Source organism: Diabrotica virgifera, chromosome 8 (genome assembly GCF_917563875.1).
Source record: "Diabrotica virgifera virgifera chromosome 8, PGI_DIABVI_V3a".
Taxonomy (NCBI): Eukaryota; Metazoa; Arthropoda; class Insecta; order Coleoptera; family Chrysomelidae; genus Diabrotica; species Diabrotica virgifera.
The window spans coordinates 229088394-229109233 of NC_065450.1; the positions used below are offsets into that span (position 1 = coordinate 229088394).

General features: G+C 34.6%; 1 protein-coding gene across 2 annotated transcripts; it reads left to right on the top strand.

Annotated features, from left to right (window-relative positions):
* The first annotated feature begins 3285 nt into the window (after positions 1 to 3285).
* Positions 3286 to 18510, top strand: LOC114333164 (uncharacterized). 2 transcript variants are annotated; one of them, XM_028283008.2, is made up of 3 exons: positions 3286 to 3425; positions 16377 to 16689; positions 18319 to 18510. In XM_028283008.2, the coding sequence occupies exons 2-3, from the start codon at positions 16384 to 16386 to the stop codon at positions 18343 to 18345; spliced, it is 333 nt and encodes a 110-aa protein (XP_028138809.1). In that variant the 5' UTR covers positions 3286 to 3425; positions 16377 to 16383; the 3' UTR covers positions 18346 to 18510. The 2 variants fall into 2 exon arrangements, with proteins under 2 accessions (XP_028138809.1, XP_028138808.1); XM_028283007.1 differs by having other exon boundaries at positions 3287 to 3425; positions 18316 to 18510.
* Positions 18511 to 20840: the final 2330 nt, after the last annotated feature.

The following is a 20840-nucleotide window of genomic DNA, read 5'->3' on the forward strand; positions in this document are numbered from 1 at the left end:
GGAAATTTTCCTTGTGGGGGGGGGGGGGAACTTCCACAATGAAACACAAACCAAAAGACATAAAAAAGGTAAACTCAACTATAAATAATAACTTAATATGCATTAAGTTCCCTTAATTTTCCTAACTAGCGTGTTTATTGAGTTGAATTTGTCTGTCTGTGGTTTAAATTTTTATGTTTTAACAATTTTTTTCTTTAATTTTGGACCTTGTTAGGGTGGGAAATTTCGCCTTTCTCCCTCCCCGTAGATCTGCCACTGTCAGGAAAAGATAGAAGGCCAAAGGAGTCGAGGTAGACCACCCACACGATACACCGACCATATTGTTGCTTCTATTGGCACTCCATTGTCAGAATGGGCTAGAATGGTAGAAGATAAGAGAGAAATGGAGGAACATTGGAAGAATCCGCTAATAGCTCCATGACATCACGATGCCTGCATCAGGTTAACGACTAAGGGGAAGAGCAACTTTTATAAAAGAATAGCTTATTTTTAAAGACAATTCAAAAATGTTATCAAAAATTTAGGATGTTCCATACGAAAAAATATAATTTTGATATACTACTCTTTTTAGGATCACCTTGTATATTTCACATTATTTTTAGATTATATGTAGTGTTAATAGCTTTGTATATTGCTATGAACAAAAAATATTTTCTTTTTGAATGTTGATGAAGTCGTTTTCCCTACAACACCGTACACAAAATATTTCACAATAATCCATGAAATTGATAAGAGAAAATTCGTAGAAATCGTACTACCTAATATTCCATTTGGTAAGGGATTTTTTACATATCCAAACACTATTATGAATTAAAACCTCGTAGGTGGCAGGATGGTGCCAGGCTATCACACCTATACAAACACCGTCATAGATAAATTTGACGTATTACACAAAATTTCGACGATCAGCCCATTTTAATCAACTGCCACCAATGCCTCATCTAAATCGTTCAAACACAACTTACGTAGTGAAAAACGTTCAATAGTAGTTCCCCTTTTCTTTTGTACATTACTCCTCGATTCCAAAACATATTCCGGTGTGCATCACTTTACGATTTGACAGACAAAAAATGAATTAAAATAAAAGTTGACAAAACAATTAACGCGTTTTTCTCATGTAACGCGGTGGACATTGTAATTCAAAAACTACTTAATGACCTATCCACCTGAAATTTTGCATAGATTTTTTTTGGACATTTTGTGAAGTAAAGTTGTCCAGATATTTTTTGTTTTATGCTTATTTTTGTTAACAATAATAAATATGTTGATTTTGCCACTTTTTAACGAAAAATTTCGTTCTTTTGACTTCTGAGTGCTGCCAAAAACTCAAAAAATTTTAAAACTAAAAAACTGGATAGTGTTACCTCGAGAAGCTCATAAGCTAATAAAATTTATTTAAATTTTTTGTTTCACATGATCTAATAATGACGAGTTGAAGTTCTGATGTCTACCGCAAAATCCATTTTTTTTTGAGGTGTCTGTAAAAATTTGCCACCGTTGGCTAATTATTCAAATTGCCTTAATTTTTTTTTGAATATTCTTTGAATTATACTAAAAATGTCTATGTAATTTAAAAGTCGAATAATTCTAGTATAGTTTCAAAAAAAACCAAGTGTATGGAAATGAGTGGAGAAAATGCTGAAGAAAATAAGTGGATGCTAAGGACAAATGATAAAGATTATAAATTTGAGAAGGTAACTGAATTTAAGTACCTTGGAGTAACAGTTACAAACAGAGGAGAAGAAGAAGAAGAAGAGAGAGAGAGAGAGACAGAGAGAGAGAGAGAGAGAGAGAGAAAGAGATAGATAAACGGTTGTTGAAAGGTAGCAAAGCAGTAGATTCATTAAACGCACTGTTGAAGGTAAAAAACGGGTCCAGGGCAGCCAAGATGCGAGCGTATGAAACAATAGTGAGATCAACGGTGTTGTATGGGTGTGAAACTTGGACAATGAACCAGAAAGAAGAAAAAAACTAGAGATTTGGGAGAGAAAAATATTGAGAAATATTTTTGGTGGTATAAAGGAGGCTAACGGGGAATGGCGCAGAAGAACAAACCAGGAGCTAATGGAGATGTATAAGAAACCTAAAATAACTCAGAAAATCAAGGCACAGAGAGTTAGATGGTTGGGTCATATTTTACGAATGCCACAAGAAAGAAACGTCCTAAGAGTTTTATCAGCAGGAGAACAAGGGAAGAAAAGAAGAGAGAGACCACGAAGGAAGTGGTTTGATGCCGTCCGGACTGACCTAGAAGAAAAGGGTACAAGAGACTGGAGAGGACAAGTACATTACCGCAAAAAGTGGAAGAAATTAGTGAAGACTATCGAAGCCAAGGGCCTTTCAGGTCTGTAGTGCTGTCATATATATTTAGTGAAGTAAAGTTGTCGAGATATTTTTTGTTTTATGCTTATTTTTTTTAACAATAATAAATATGTTGATTTTTACCATTTTTTAACGAAAAATTTCGTTCTTTTGACTTCTGAGTGCTACCAAAAACTCAAAAATTGTTAAAACTAAAAAAGTGGACAGTGCTACCTCGAGAAGCTCATAAGCTAATAAAATTTATGTATTTAAATTTTTTGTTTTGATATGATCCAATGATGAGTTCTGATGTCCACCGCAAAATCGATTTTTTGTCTGTAAAAATTTGCCCCCGTTGGCTTATTATTCAATTTTGCCTTGAATTTTTTTTTAATATTCTTTGAATTATACTAAATATGTCTATGTAATTTAAAAGTCGAATAACTCTACCATAGTTTCAAAAAAAAATTCAACAAACCATTTAGGTCGTTTTTCCTACACAGACCGTACACATAATATTTCACAATAATCCATGAAATTAATATCAGAAAATTCATAGAAATCGTACTACCTGTTAAAATTCCATTTGTTAAGGGCTTTTTTACATATCCAAACAATATTATGGATTAAAACCTCGTAGGTGCCAGGCTATCACACCTATACAAACACCATCATAGATAAATTTGACGTATTACACAAAATTTCGATCAGCTCATTTTAATCAACTGACACCAATGCCTCATCTAAATCGTTCAAACACAACTTACAATATGTTCCTTGTTTTTATTGAACACAGGATCTCAATTAGGCGATTCCAGAAAATTTAACCACACCACAAACAAATTTTGGCGGATGCGTAACTAGGATAACCATTCTAACATCACATACATTTATCTTTGTTAATTATAAAATCGTGTAGACTGTTCCTGAAAGAGGAGTGAAAAATCTGCTCTGGGGGGCTAATGTGACTAGGCTTTTAATCACCTTGTGTAAATATAATTAAGCTAGGGAGGGATTTGATATAAAGGGAAAATTACACTGATGGGAAGAGTCAGTGGATATTGTGAGCTTCAACGATAACGTGTTTTAGTGTTATAAGAGTAATTTTTGTAAAATTAGATAAGGTAAGTAATATTTTATAGAAAATACTGTACAAGAATGCATCAGAGGATTTTATCAGTACAGAACAGGCTGAGGATAATATATGTGCTAGACGAGCTAGGAGACTCATATTATCAAAGACGGCCCACTTCTTCTTCGTGTGAATCATCCTTTAAAGACATTGGCGATTTTTGGTTTTGACGAGTTCTATTGTTGTTTTTGCACTCCACTATAACCAATCGCATCAACTTATATTTTTCATTTCTTAATATATATAATATGGACCGTTCACTCTTGTTAGAGTATAGGTCACTCAAATACTATGAGCTCTTTTAATCCATTTCACGCGGTGGATTAGTCCGCAGTTTCCTTTAGGTCGTCGTTCATAGGTTGTGATGTTTTTTTTGCCTTCTCTATTATCTTCTTCCACTCACTCCGGTCCTGAATCTTTTCTCCCCAGTTTGCAATTTCCATCTTTGATATATCGTCTAGCAGTTGATCTTCCCATCTTATTTTTGGTCTTCCTCTTGGTCTATTTGTTACTGGTCTCCAGTTCATTATCTTCCTGATCAGTTCTTCTACCCCTCTTCTTTGTGTGTGCCCAAACCATCAGCGCATTTGTGCTTGAATGAATTTTACTATATCTTCTCCTTCAGTTTTATTTATTATTTCATGGTTCATCAGCTTTCTATATTCCCCTGTTTCTGTTTTCACTGGGCCATGTATTCTTCTCATAATTTTTTTCTCAATTATTCTTAAGTAACTTTTCTTCGTCTTTTTTCATAAGGCACATTACTTCTGCTCCATATGCTATCACCGGTCTAATTGCTACTGTATATATTTTTGATTTTCTTTTTTTGCTCAGGTTTTTGTCCTCGAGTAGTCGGTGATATTTCCAATATACTCTATTACCTTCTTTAATTATTTCGTTTATCTCTATACTCCTTCCGTTTTTGCCGTCCACCATCACAAGCAATCTACTCTCTGGAATGTATTTTCACCTACCTTTATTTCTGTTATTCTGTTTACATTGTCTCTTGTGCTTATAAGGTACATATTTTGTTTTATTCTGATTGATTATTAATCCCCTCGTCTTTGCTTCTCTTACCAGGGTTAAAAGTGCCTCTTCTAGTCTTTTTTATCTCGTGCTACCAGTCCTAGGTCATCCGCATATTCTATGATATGTGTTGAGCTTTGAATAATTGTCTTTTTCAGACCTGTGTCCCTAATTACTCCTTCTAGAGCGATATTAAATAGTGTCGTTGACAGACTGTCTCCTTGTCTTACCCCAAGTTCTATTTTGATGTCGTTTCTATCTCCCTTATTTGTTTTAACTTTTGCTGTTGAGTCTTTCATTGTCATTCTAGTTAGTCTTATTAATTTTGCCGGTATCTCCATTTTTTTTCATTTCCTTTAATAATTGTTGTCTGTATATGCTGTCGAAGGCCTGTTGGAAGTCGATGAATAATATGTGTAATTCTATGTCAGGTTCATAGCTTTTTTCAATTGTTTGTGTTAGGACGTGTATTGCATCTATTGTTGATCTTACTTTTCTAAAGCCCTGCTGGTATGGTCCTATAATTTTTTCTGTGTATTGATTTAGTCGGTTTCTTATAATTGAGGTCAATATCTTATACGTTGTATTTAGTAGCATAATTGCTCTGTAGTTGCAGCACTTAGTTGGATCTCCTTTCTTAAAGATTGGTGCGATATGTCCGTTTTTCCATTCTATGGGCATGCTTTCGTCCTTCCAAATAATTGTAACCATTAACTTGTGCATTCGCTTCGTGAGCTCCTCTCCTCCGTTGATGATCAGTTCGTTGTTGATTTCATCTGGCCCTGGAGTTTTGTTTACTTTTAGTTGTTTTAGTACCTCCATGAATTCCTGATAAGTAGGTGCGCCTTCCTCTTCATCTCTGTTATCTCTTATATCCTCATCCTCTGAATCTGCCTTGTTGTTGTTTTTGTATAGGTCCTTGAAATGTTTTTCCCAATCTTTTTTGTTTATTTTTGTGTGAGAGTTTTTTTGGTGCTGTATTGTTGTTTTATGTATTCGAACAATTTCTTGTTGTCTTTATTATTCATTTCTAATTCTTGCATTTGTTCAGAGATCCATGTGATCTTCTTTCTTCTATAGAGTTTCAATGCTTCTTGTTTTTCTTTTCTATATTGGTCCAGTTGTTCCTATTCGGCACTCTGTAGCCATTTGTTTCTTGCGAGGTGCTTCAGTTGACTTTTTTGGTGACATTCCTCATCAAACCATTCTTTCGATTCTTTGTTTTTTTTAATCCTATTATTTGTTCTGCTGTCTTTATTATGCTGTTCTTTATGTTTTTCCATTCCTCTTCTATTTCTATGTTCTCGTACCTATCCAGTTTCTGTTCCAGTTGTTCTGTATATTGTAGTTTTTTTTTCTTGCGTTTTCAGTTTGACTCTATTCCATTTCCTCCTTTTTCTTTCCTTATGATTATTTGCTTTGATTATTTTTATCTTAAGTTTTGCTATCAACAATATGTGATCAGTGTCCGCATTTGCCCCTCTATATGACCTTACGCCTTGTATTATTTGTGTCCACTTTTTCGAAATTAGAATATGACCTATTTGGTTTCCATCCATTCTTCCTGGTATTATCTATGTTATTTTGTGTTCTTTTTTATGTTAATGTCTAGTACTAACTATATATGTGTTTGTTGCTGCTGCTGGGTTGCAGATTTTTCCTCCATTATCGTTCGTAGTTTCATAAATGGTTTCTTTGCCCGCTACATTACGATTGTAGTCCTCCTTTCCGATCTTTGCATTGAAGTCACCCAATATTATTAATCTGTCATTCCTCGGAATATTTTCACAGGTTTCTTCCAGGATGTCGTAGAATTCTGCTTTATCTTCTTGGCTTGCTTCTTCCGTGGGTGCATAGCAATTGACTATCGACATGTTTGCTTGTTTATTTTCTATTCTTATGTAAGATATTCTTCCATTAACTGCTTTTAATTGTATCACTTTTTCCCTCATTTTTTGTTCACCATAAATGCTGCACCATTGGTTTCCTGTTTATTTTCTCCCGAATAGTATATGCTAAAGTTTTCCTTCTCAATTTTTCCTTCTTTCTTCCATCGTATTTCCTGTAGTTCATTTCGTTTATTTCTTAATATATGACCAAAATAGCTCATTTTTCTTTGCTTCATGGAATTTTTTTCAGTTGAGTCCGTAATTGTTTAGACTTCAACTCCTTATCAGTGGCGGCTGGTCTGTAAGTGAAGGGGGAGGTCATATCCGGTGGTTCAAGATTTTTTTGGAAAAACAAGACCTACAAATTCCATTTTAAATAATTTCTTATTCCATCATCTGTATTGGTTTCTTATAACTTATTTTGCAATATATGTTGTTTAAATTTAAGCGGATCTTTATTTGACAAGTAAATATGAAATAAGTAAAAGGAACAAAGTTTTCATTACTAATTGTCAAATAAATCGGATAAATAGTATGATATAATATATAATTATAACAGCCAGAATATCAACAAACTACTTAAACTCAAAACCTAAAATAAATAAAAACTTACATTTTTATGCGGATTTAAAAAGTAAATCGATTCATCTGGCCTTAGATTTTGCGAAATGATCGATCACTTGCTCGTTGAAATTTGTGATCGTTAGAATTAAAGATTTCTCCATAGTTAACATAGCTAAAGCACACAACCTGTCCTCTCCCATAGTATATTTCTTAAAAACGTCTTGATGCGTTTTAACGTAGAAAAGCAACGTTCACTTTCCACTTACTCCCTGCGTAGATAGTCACGAAAACGATATTTACGGTCTACGGTCAATAGGCCTTTTCATCGATTGTCATTTGTTTCGAGCTTCTGTCATGTGTCACAAAATATTAATATATCTACGTCATACGTTATTTGATATAACCAATGATACAAACCAAAGACGTATGACGTAGATATATTAATATTATGTGACACATGACAGAAGCTCGAAACAAATGACTGTGAATGAAAAGCCCTATGACCACGATTTAGTACCAACTTGCATAAATGCGTATTTTCGTGAACGTTCGGAATCCCAATGCTGTATTCTCACAGTGAGGTCAAATAAATTTCTTGACCATCGTTAATGTTCGTATTTAGCTGTTTAAGAGTAATATTGCGGTGTAGTTTCAGTCAAAGATAAATTTGGCTTTTCGGTATCGTCAAACAGCTCGTATTTCATGTTTATTTATCGGTAATCTTCTGGTGGCATCTTAATACAATACAATAAAAGCAAAATTTAACTTTGAACGATACTATTGTATTCGGAACAATTTTAATACAGAAAATTTTCTTTTTTTAAGGAAATAATTACATTATAATCGTTTGATTGCACAATTATTACAGGGAGGTCATTGACCAATTGACCTAAAGGGATAACCGCCACTGCTCCTTATAATGTAAAAAGACAGATAATACGTAGCATCTCAATATTCTAGTTCTCATTTCTATTGCCATTTATCCATTGCATAATTGCTTTTATCTTATTGAAAGCGCTTCTGGACATCTCAATGAGTCGTTTTATTTCAAGACTACGGTCCCATTGTTCATTTAGCTCACATCCCAAATAACTATATCTGAGTCTTCTTCTTCTTTTAGTGCCTATTCCTTTCGAATATTCGCGATCATTCTGGCTTTAATTATTTTATTAACTGATGCTTTAAATAGATTAGTTGTTGTGGAGAACCATTTCCTCAGGTTCTTTAACCATGATATTCTTCTTCTCCCAATTCCTCGCTTTCCGAATACTTTACCTTGAAGAATTACCTTCAGTAATCTGTATTAAGTGCCGTTTCTCATTATGTATCCGAAATATTCTAACTTTGTCCTTTTAATGGTTTACATCACCTCTCTTTCTTTCCTCACTCTTCGTAGTACGGTCTCGTTGGTTATCTTGCCCGTCCATGATATCCTTAGAATTCGCCTGTATAGCCACATCTCGAAGGATTCAAGTTTTTTCTCCATTGCTTCAGTGAGTGTCCAGGATTCAACTCCGTAATACAATATTGAGAAGATATAACATCGTAGGAGCCTTATTTTTATCTCCAGATTAAGGTTGTGGCTTTTAAAGAGTTTGGCCATGTTATTGAATGCACTCCTAGCCTTCTCTATTCTACACTTTATTTCTTGTGACTTGTGAGTGATCCCATTGTTCGTTTACTATTGTTCCAAGATAGTTATACTGTTTTACTCGGTCCTCTGGTGTATTATTGATAAGTAGTTGGCGTCTCTAATTTTATTTTTGCAGATGATCATAAATTTAGTTTTTGATATGTTTACTTGAAGTCCATACTTGAATATGTTTGATAGAGCAAGAGATTTAAAAGAAGCTGCAGCGGAAATAGAAAAATTAACAGAAAAGAAATACAACCTAAACAGCTTAGAACAAGAAAGCGTGAGGGATTTATACAGGAGTAGATTAGATAAAAAGTTAGAAACCATGCAATTTACCAGCAATGAAGAGCATTATCATTATATAAAAACATGTCTTCAGGAAGCAGCAACAGAGGCCCTCGGACTCCAAATAAAAAACCACAGAAAAACTCCGTATTGGTGGGACGAAGAAATAGAACAAGAGATTAAAAATAAAAGAGAGAAGTATAAAAAATTTCTGAACACAAGGACCGACGCCGATAAGGTAGAATACAAGAGGGTCCAAGCTAAAGTGCGAAAAATGATATGCCAAAAGAAGAATGAGGCTTGGGAGCAAAAGTGTAACATGATTAACACACATTTAGGAGGACGGAGAAGTACAGAAAGTTGGAAAGTATTAAAATCGCTACGACAGGAAAAGAAAAGAGATATAATATCAGCAATCACACCGGATCAATGGGACGAATATTTTGAAAAACTCCTAAATGAGGACAGAGCGGAATTTTTAAATAACAGTGATACCAGCAATGTAAATATCTTAGCCTCACCATTACGGGTAACAACAAAAGAAGTAGAAGAAGTATGTAAGTTCTTAAAAAATAACAAAGCACCAGGACCAGGGAACATACCAGCTGAACTAATAAAATATGGCACAACAAAATTATATGAAAACCTGGCTAAACTCTTTCAAAGATGCATCAACGGAGCGGAAATCCCAGAAGAATGGAAGACATCATGGATATCCACCATACATAAAAAAGGCAGACGGGATCAATGTGACAACTACAGAGGCATCGCTGTAACGAACTCGATCAGCCGAATATACGGAAAACTGATTAAAAATAAAATCGAAAACGAATATAAAGATATAGAAGTTGAAGAACAGGCAGGATTCAGGGCAGGGAGATCAACGGTTGACCATCTGTTTTGTATTACACAGATTATTGAGAAGAAACTGGCCGTCAACCAGGAGGTGCATCTGTTATATGTGGACTTAAGAAAAGCGTATGATAGCATCCCACAAAACAAACTATGGGAAGCATTAGAGAAAACCAATATAAGCGCAAATTTAATAACAGCGACGAAACAATTGTATACCAAAACTGCATCAAGGGTGAAAGTTGGAAGCAGGCTATCGAGAGGATTCCAAATTAGCAAAGGCCTAAAACAAGGGTGCTGCCTTTCACCGACATTATTTAAGATCTACCTCGAACAAACTCTAAAACTTTGGAAACGCAAATGCAAAAACATGGGATTACCGATCAGCAACAATACAATATACACTTTGTCATTTGCAGACGACCAACTTGTACTAGCGCAAGACTACGATGATATAGAATATATGACAAGGAAATTAATAGAGGAGTACAAAAAAGGTGGTTTGGAAATAAACATAAAGAAGACCGAATATATGTGTATCGGTGGGACACAGCAGGACCTTACACTGGGGAATGGCGAAATTATTAAACATTGCGACGCATATAAATACCTTGGTATGACCATCACACAAGAAGGAAGCGTAGACCGGACGATAGAAGAAAGAAACAACCAGGGAAGAAAAGCAATTACCCTTCTTAATAGCATCCTCTGGGACCAGTCAATATCAAACAACAACAAACATAGAATATACAATACAATTGTTAAGAGTATAATCACTTAGAGCAGTGAAGTATGGCAAATAAAAGAAAGATACAAGAGAAAACTTGAAGCAACAGAAATGGATTTCTGGAGGCGCTCAGCAGGAAAATCAAGATTAGAAAGGGTAACCAACAACAGAATTAGGGAAATAATGAATGTGAAACACACAATAGTAGATGACATTAGTACCAAACAGCTTAGATGGTATGGACACGTACAAAGAATGTCCGAAGAACGACTCCCGAAACAAATCCTAACGTGGACCCCTCATGGTAGACGAAAAAGAGGAAGACCCCGCCTGAGTTGGAGAGAAGGCATAAATCGAGAAATGAGAGAAAGAGAATTGGATGAAGACCTTTGGATGGACCGAAGTGAATGGCGACTAGGCATCGGAAGACGTAGGAGAACGTTTTAAAACCGATATATATATATATATATATATATATATATATATATATATATATATATATATATATATATATATATATATATATATATATATATATATATATATATATATATATATATATATATACTTGAAGTCCAAATCTTTCACTTACTTCTTTTATTTTGTTTATTAGTTGCTGTAAACTGTTCAAACTGTCTGCAAAATTAACGGTGTCGTCTGCATAGTGGATGTTGTTTAGGCGTTCCCCATTTAGAAGTATTCCATGTTCGCAATTTTCCAAGGCTTCTCTAAATACTTCCTCTGAATATAGATTAAATAATATAGGTGAAAGTATACATCCTTGTCTAACGCCTCGTAGAATCCGGATCGCTTCCGTTTTTTCATCTCCAAGATTTGTTCTTATTGTGGCTGATTGGTTCCAGTATAAATTTTGTATTATACGTCGATCATCCATTCGTCGGGTTTTTTTTAGAACATCCGTCATTTTTCGGTGTTGAAGTGTATCAAATGTTTTTGGTTAGTTGCATAAAGCAGGTGTAAATATCGCAAGTCATATCTCTGCATCTTTGAAATAAAACCTGTAGACTAAACAGTGCATCTCTTGTACCTACGTCTTTCATGAATCCAAACTATGTGTCTTGTATTCTCTCTTCGCATAACTTGTATATTCTTCTTATTCTTCTTTTTATATAGACATTACTCTGTCTGTTTTTCAATGTGTCTCAAGTAAGTTGTCATTCCATCTTTTTCGTGGTCTTCCCACTGATCGTCTTCCTATTAGGGAACCGTCTCTCGCCGTCCTTACTACTTTATTTGTTGTCATTCGGTTTATGTGGTCGTTCCATTCTACTCTTCTGCTTTTCACCCAGTTACTAATGTTGTGCACCTTGCATCTCCTTCGTATATCTGCACTTCTAGCTCTATCCCACATCGTCTTACCATCGATTTTTCGCAATGTTTTCATCTCTGCTGTTTCTAGCATTCTTTTTGTCCATTCTGTATCAGATCGTGTTTCTGCCGCGTATGTCATTATTGGTCTGATGACTGTTTTGTAAATTCTGCCTTTCACTTTTTTTCCGATGTTTTTATTTCTCCATATTGCTTCATTTAGGCAACCTGCGGCTCTGTTTGCTTTATTCACCTGATCTTCCACTTCTGTTTCGAGCTTTCCGTAGTTGCATAGTGTGATGCCTAGATATTTAAACTCCATGAGTTGTTCTATTATTTGACCCTCCAGCTCTAATTTACACCTTATTAGATCTGCTGTTATAACCATGCATTTAGTCTTTTTTGGGGAAATTAACATGTTAAATTTTCTAGCGGTTATATTAAATTCGTGCAGCATACCTTGTAAATCATCTTCACTTTGAGATATTAGTATTGCGTCGTCTGCATAGCAGATTATTTTAAGTTGTTTTTGTCCCATTTGGTATCCTTTTTTGTTCTTACTTTTTTTATTATTTCGTCCATGATCAGGTTGAACAACAGAGGACTCAGGGAATCTCCCTGTCTTATCCCATTGCCAGCTTCAATTGGGTCAGTAAGTTCTTCATCTACTTTTACTCTTATTGTGTTGTTCTGGTAAATATTTTCGATCGTTTTAATTATTCCTAGAGGTACCTCTCTTGCGTACAATAAATGGATAACGTCCTTTAATTTGACCCTGTCGAATGCCTTCTTAAGGTCCACGAAATATAAGTATGCTGGTTTGTTGTATTCTAACGATTTTTCTTGAATCTACCTCATTATAAATATAGCGTCGGTGCATGATCTTCCCGACCTAAAACCTTGTTGTTCTTCTGCTAATGTTATAATTTTATTCAGTTTGTTTGTTATCACTTTGGTCGTTAATTTTAGTGTTGTGTTTGATAAATTAATTCCTCTGTAATTCTCCGGGTCCGATTTTCCTCCCTTTTTGAAGAGAGGTATTAGGATGCTTGATCTCCATTCTTATGGTATTCTATTTTGTTCTATTATTTTTTGGATTAGTTTTAATAATTGTTTGGTCAGGTCTTGTCCTCCATACTTTAGGAGTTCATTCGATATTCTGTCCTCTCCTGGTGATTTTTTATTTTTTAATTTCCTTAATGCTTCCGTTACCTCTGCTTCTTCAATATTTGTTTCTTCGTTTGTTGTCACTTCAGGTGTTGGTGGTTCGTTATCGTTATCTTTAGCAAACAGAGATCGAAAATATTGTATATTCTACGATGTATAATTTTAAGAAAAAATTAATGTATGGCTCATTAGACTTAGTCTATATTCTCCGCACTTTTTTGCTCCCTGTTTCTTTGGTAAGGTAATAAATTCTGAAACTAGCCAATCTTTTGGGATATTGCCTGTGTCATAGATATTATTGAATTATTATTGAAAATTATATCTGACTACTTTCTCTAAAGCTTTTCCTTTAACGTATATTGTTTCCTCTTCAATCTTGTTTTTACTGACAATCGTGATTTTTGTCTTTTTTATGTTCAGAGCCCCTCCATACCTTCCGCACTACTGTGTAGTGCGATCAACCAAAATTTGCAGCCCTTTTCGGTCTACCAGAAGTACTGTATCGACTGCATATCTAAGATTATTCACTAGTGTTCCGTTAATTGATACACCTTAATTGATGGCTTCTAATGCATTTTTAAACATCTTTTTTACGCACATATTAAAAGGTCTTCTTCTCTTCTTCTTTTTCTTTTTGTATACACATGACTCTGTCTGTTTTTTCAATGTGCCTCTAGTAAGTTGTCGTTCCATCGTTTTCGTGGCCTTCTCACTTATCGTCTTCCTATTGGGGAACCGTCTCTCGCTGTCCTTACTACTCTATTTGTCGTCATTCGGCTTATCTGGTCATTCCATTCTATTCTTCTGTGTCTTACTTCTCTTTTTATATGTATCCCTTTAGATCTTTGTTGTATTGAACTTTGAATAATTGTTTTTTTAAGCTCCTGTCTTTGATTACTCCTTATTATCGTATGATATTAAATAGCGTCGTTGACAGACTATCTCCTTGTCTTAGGCTTCTTTTAAATTGATGTCGTTTGTATCTCCTTCAGTTGTTTGAACTCTTGCTGATGAGATGAGTCTTTCATTGTCAATCTAGTCAGTCTTATTATCTTTGTTGGTATTTCCATCCTTTTCATTTCTTTTAATAATAATTGTTGTCTGTATATGCTGTCGAAGGCTTGTTGGAATTCGACGAACAATATATATTTATGTAGTTCTATGTCATGTTCGTAGCTTTTTTCGATGGTTTGCGATAGTACGTGTATTGACACTATTGTTGATCTCCCTTTCCAAATCCCTGTTGATACTGTTCTATGTTTTTCTCTGTAACGATTATAAATATGATAATCTGAACTTATACGTTGTGTTCAGTAACATAATAGCTCCATAGTTGTTGCAGCTAGTTGAATCTCCTTTCTTAAAAATTGGTATAATGTATCCGTTTTTCCATTTTACACGCATATTTTCGTCCTATATCTATCTATTGCCCTATATATCTATCTATTGCCCTTTATTTGTCCAACGATGAACGTAGGCCTCCCCTTATTTTTCCAATCTTCTCGGTTCAGTACTAATCCTGTCCATCTGGTCTCTGCGTATTTTTTAGCTCATCCGACCATCTCATCTCTGGTCTGTCCTTCCTCTTTTATGGTTCCAAGGTCTCCAGTAGATTATCACTTTAATCCATTTCCCGTATCTTTGTCGGCTGTTGTGTCCTGCACATTTCCATTTGACAGTAGCTGCATGTTTGTCTTTCACTGGAGTCTTTCACTTTTGTTTTACTTCTGATCCATGTATTTTTCTTTTTATCACTTAGCTTGATACCCAGCATCTGCCTTTCCATTTCCCTTTGAGTCTTGGCCATCTTTTCCGTATTTTCTTTTGTGAAGGTCCACGCCTGTGCTCCATTTGTAAGTACTGGTAGGGCACATTGATCATATACTTTTGTGCGGAGCTATTGGGCATATTTCTGGTTTTTCCGCATATAGCTCATTTTTCCGAATGTCACCCATGCGAGTCTTATTCTTCTATTTATTTCTGCTATTTGATTTTCTTTACTCCGTTTTAATATTTGCCTTAGGTATATATGTACTCCTTGACTTTCTGTATTGTACTTGTTCCTATTTGCATGGTTTCGTTGTCGTCTTCTACGTTTGTCATATAGTTATTTAATTTTTGTGTAGTTCATTTTTAGACCTATCTCGTTTGCTTCCTTGTCTAATTGTGTCATAATTTCGTTAAGATCTTTCATATTGTCTGATCACCGCTATGTCATCCGAATATTTCAGGTTATTCAGCAGTTGTCCATTGATGTTGATTCCTTTATTGTGCCATTCAAGTTTTTTGAATATATCTTTCATAGTCTTTCACCTATATCTTCTAATGCTTGCGTAAATAATTTTGGTGATATTTTGTCCCCTTGCTTAATTCCTTTATTTGTTGTAATTGGTTTGTTGTTTTAATGTGGATGTTTTATTGTAATTGTTGCTTTTTCGTAGATGTCTTTCAACATTTCTGTGTATCGACAGTCGATCCGTCCATTATTAGCGAGGATTGTATGGCCCAGTGTTCAATACTGTCAAGGGCCTTTTCAAAATCCACAAAAGCAATATATAGCGGTATTCTGTACTCATTAGCGCGTTCAATAAGTATTTTCATTGTTAGCAAGTAGTCTGTTGTGCTGTATCTCTTTCTGAATCCAGCTTGATATCGACATTGGTACCTATCTGTCTAGCTTTCCTATTAGTAATCTGTTTGTTATAATTTTTGTAAGCAGTTTATACATGGTGTTCGCTAGTAATATTGGTCTATAATAATTGTTCAGAACACACATTTGTCTCCCTTTTTGTATAGTAACACTGTTATTGCTTTATTCCAGTTTTCTGGTATTCTTTTCTCTTGAAGTATTTTGTTCAACAGTATCTGTTGAACAAAATTTCATCTGGAACTGAAGTTTTGTTTAGTAGTTACTTTATGACATATATGAATTCTAGATAGGTTGGCAAGTTGGCACGTCTACCTCTGCATCTTTATTATCTCTGATTTCTTCATCTTCTGTGTATAACACTAGGCTGGTTTTGCATAGATCCGTAAAATGTTTTTCCAACCTCTTTTGTTTATTTTTATTCTGTATTATTGTTTTATATATTCGAAAAGAGTCTTAAAGTTCTTATTACTTATTTCTGTTGCATTATTTGTTTATATATCCATGTTTTTTTTCTTCCAACGGCGTAATCAGGACGATCATAAAGGGAGGGGTTACAACTAGTAAGAGGTATCTGGAAGGCATGTAATAGTAATGGTGTTAAGCGTTTAGAGCTCAAAATATATCCCAATGGAGGGGGATTATAACCCCCAAAACCCCCCTTGTTACGCAACTGCTTTGTGGCTTCTTGATTTTTTCTGTTTGGTATTGTTCTAGTTGTTCCCTGCCTTCCATTATCTAAGCATTTATTTCTCGCGATGTTTTTGATTTGACTTTTTTTATGACATTCTTCATCAAACCATGCTTTTGATTTTTTGCAGCTTTAAGATGCAAGTATTACCGCTAATCGTTCTCTTTCTATTTGCGTTGGAGTGCTACTTAGCAGTACCATACGGATTCTTAGGAGTAAGAGGCAAGAAAGCTGGAGATGATCTTGATGACAACTCGGTTGAAATGGAAATTCCAGTCAGGCTAGAGGACGAACAAACCTTACTCGATTATTTAGTACAGCAATATAACAGACAGAATGGCCCACAAAATAATCAGTGGAGCGATATGCATAATGACGAAAAGAGGGTGCCGTATGGTTTTATGGGCACGCGAGGTAAAAGGTCTTCCGGACGTGATAATATAGTAAGTGATATTTCTTTACTGTTAAACCTGATCAGAAGTAACTCTTTACGTCGAGAAAAGTTATTTTTTAGTTCTTTTATAGCAAAACGCTTCTTTAATACCATAATACTATCATTTTTTTTATTAAAATGCAAATTGTATTTAATAAAAATGCATCTTTATTAAAATTAATGCAAAATTAATAATCTGGATCAATAATTTATCGGTCTACCTAAGTTTTAAGTTAGATTGGGTTAAAATTGACTAAAGGGTCATTCAATAGAAATTTAACAGGTAGTGGTAGTAGCGGCCAAATATCTCTCAAATTGGCTGCCAGTTATTCAGTTTGTTTTGCCAAATAACTAGTTGTAGATAATATACGGTAGGAGAAAATGGGAAACTCCCCCACCCCTCCAACAAGGTTCAAAATTAAAGAAAAAAATTGTTCAAAAATAAAAATATATTAGTTAATGCATATTATAAGTTATTATTTATGTAGTTTGTTTTATCTTTTCTGTATCATTTGGTTGGTATTGGTGTTCATTGGAAGTTTCCCCCTGTTTGCAAAATTTTTAGGACCTTTTTTCTTTTGGAATTGGTAAAATATGTCCCAACCATCTACCTCCATGTGCCCTGATTTACTGTATTATTTTGGGTCTCTTATTCCTCTTTATTAGCCATTCCCCGTTAGCCTCCTTTATACCACTACTGCAAACTTTTCTCAAGACTTTTCTCTCCCAAATCTGTTTTTTTCTTCTTTCTGATTCATTTTTCAAGTTTTACATGCATACAACACCGTTGGCATCAATATTCTTTCATAAGTCCGAATCCTGGCTGCCCTGGACACGTTTCTTTGCCCAGTGCGTTTAATGGTCCTCCTGCTTTGCTACCTTTCAATAACCGTTTATCTATTTCTCTCTCTCTCTCTCTTTGCCTTTTCTATTTGAAACTGTTATTCCAAGGTACTCAAATTTTGTTACATTCTCAACTTAATACCCTCTGTCATTCGTCCTTAGGGTGATCCAATTTATTTTCTCCTGTATTTTCACTCTCATTTCCATATGTACTTGATTAATAGTCAGGCTATATTCAAGCTTCTTCTTCAAATTTTGTGAACATTATTCGAAGTTTTACTCTTGAACGTGTCAGAAATATCAAGTCAGCTGTGAAACCTATATACTGTTGTCTTTTGTTCAGAATCCTGCCGCTTGTCTGGATCTTGGCTCCTCTAATTTCTTCTAGTACAAGCTTGGATAGGTCTGTTGATAGAAGGTATCCCAGTTATAATCCTCTACTGACGATAAATTGATTTGAAAGATTTCCTTCGACCGTGATTTTATTGATTGTATTAGTTATCGCCATTTTAACTAATCGTATCAGTTTCTCTGGTATTCTTAGTAATCTCATTGCGTCGTATAGTCCGTTTCGTGAGATGTAGTCGTAGGCCTGTTTAAAATCAATAAAGATTAATTTTAAACACACATATGACTATATTACGAAGCTCGTAATATAGGAAATATATTTATATTTAGACAACTGTTTTATCTAAAAACAGTAAGTTTACCTGTAGAACATGTAAAGAGCCACTTCTAATCGTATTCTCTTTTTCTATAACATAATATACATTTATATATATTTCTATTTCAGCAGGACAACCAGGACACAATATCGAATTGAGTTGAAACCAAATTAATATTAACAATGATTTAAGTAAATCCTGATTTTATTATTTAAGTAATTTTTGTAAGATTTAATACTAAAATTTTGTTTTATTTATTTTTTGTTAGCAAATTGTATTTTTTAATCATTATTTAAGATATAAATAAATTCTTAGTTTTTCAATTGGTACTTTTTTCAATATTATTAACATAAGTAAGACAAAATACTAATGATTGTATATTTACTTAGAATTTTTTAGATGTTAGAGAGTATTTTATATACTGTAAGTACCACTCTGTAATTGACAGATTTAAGATGATCACCTTGTCTGTACAATGGCCACAACAAACCCATATTTTATTTTTCAGGCATTTGCTCTTATTAACTATTAGGTATATTTCATTCCTTGTCCTGTCTTTTTCTTAACGTGCCCTATCCAGTCCCCTTGACGTTGGAGATTAACATGGCGAAACTGTCTCTGTCTCGAGCTATTCTAAATAGTTGTTCTGTTTTCTTCATTCTTGTCCACTCCCTGATGTTCTTCAACCAAGAGGCCCGTTTTCTACCAATTCCTCTGCGTCCTTCGATTTTACCCATCATAAGTTGAAGAATATTATACCGGTGTCCCTTTACTACGTGTCCACAATAGGCCATCTCTTTCCATTTCCTCATTTCTAACCTTGTCTCTGAGAGTCAGTCCAAGTAGTGACCGTTCCATTCTTCTTTGGGCCACTCTAAGTTTAGTTGCTGTGGCCTGGGTTAACGATAATGTTTTGGCGCCGTGAGTCATGACTGGAAGCACACATTGGTCGAATGTTTTCTTTTTCAAATAATTTGGCATATTGCTCTTAAAGATGTCCGATAGAAGCTCCATATGTATTTCAAGATTAACAAACAGAAAAATACACACGAATAATACAAAAACTGATTTTATTCACTTATACATTATACAGTACAATATGTAAGTTGAGCATCCATTTAAATATTCATATATAAAAATTACACGTACAACAGTCTATACAAAGAGACTTACAGAATGGAATAATAAGTTTAAAGAACAATAGAAAACATATCAGCCAAATATCTTTAAGGATGTGTATATTTATACAAGGTGATTCAGTGAAACGGTACGACTTGACAACGCTGCTGACAACATGGCTATTAAGACTTGGGTTAGGAACTTTGAAAGTAGTGGTTCAATATCATAGAAAAGAGGTGGCAGTGTCAGAACTGCTCACACACCACAAAATATTGTGGTCTTACTAGCCATGTTAGACGGAACTGCAGCGCGGGGAGACAAATGGTAGTGTAAACGAAACGCTTGTGGTACAAGCACACAACTTTCACCATTTTTGTAATAAGCTTTCACAGTAAATGCGCGTTGTTCACCCGACCCCGTCTCCATGATAACTAAATTCACAACGTTTACGTCGCAAGCCCGCGGCTCCTTTATTTTATCGTCAGCACCGTTGCCAAATCGTACCGTTTCACTGAATCACCATGTAGTTCAGTTCATCGAAGACTTCCATGTCTATTATGATGAGAAAGAAACATCATATTTTCATGAAGGATACAACAAAGAGTATTGTATCATTGAGAATTAACCACACTTTAAAAATTGCACATATGTTATTTTGACATACCGATATCCAAATTGGAAGCAATTTTTTTTTGTAAATTTTGACCGAAACGTCAAGTTTTATGGGGAATAGCCACTATAGAATTTAAAGAAATATTTTTTTTATTAATGGCTTACAAAATACATAGCCTTCTAATAGGGAGAAAAATGGATTTTATTCTGAATAAGACCGAAAAGGCACTGAAAGTTTAAATAGAAGAAGCGTATCAACACCTACAATACGCATTCTGTGGATTTTGTTACTTTTTTTGTTATTATTTTATAAGATGCTTCTTTTCGTGTTGTTTTCAAGTCATTTACATTAGTATGTTCAAACTTTGCTTCGACTTTCATTTTAACAGGGTAATCTAAAAAATTTATGAATGGCTGATATGTTCAAAATTATTTTTTAGTTATCAAACTTATAACGTTTAAGTTTTCCCAGTGTAGATTTTGGTCTAGCCCCCCTCATTTCACGCTTTTATCTTAACTGATTAGATCTTAGAGTCCCTATCGGCGTTGTTTTTCTTAGAAACACATATGTGCTATCGATAGAGTCGACCGTTAGACTTTAATAGCTTTCTGGTGAATGATATGGGCCTTGCATCCCATAAGTCATCTTAAGTATTAGGTTCGCTAAGCCCTTTTACGAGTGGTAAGGAAATCTGTTCTTGAATATCTCTCACAGTTTCCCATAATTTTGATTGGTTAAAACCCCACCACAAACAAAGGACGCCAAAGGTTCATAAAAACCACAAATTCTCAAAATTCTGCATCATTTGTGAGTTGAGTTAATATAGTCATTATGTGAGATCAAGTTTGTTCGTGTATTGTGGGCCCCGCCGATTAGGCAGGGTCCACCTTTCACCTTCCACCTTCCACCTATGCATTATGT

Excerpts from the sequence above, each read along its gene's own strand:
- LOC114333164 (XM_028283007.1), top strand. The coding sequence starts at position 16,384 with ATGCAAGTATTACCGCTAATCGTTCTCTTTCTATTTGCGTTGGAGTGC. Across the intron at positions 16,690-18,315 it reads CTTCCGGACGTGATAATATA|CAGGACAACCAGGACACAAT; the intron begins GTAAGTGATATT and ends TTTCTATTTCAG.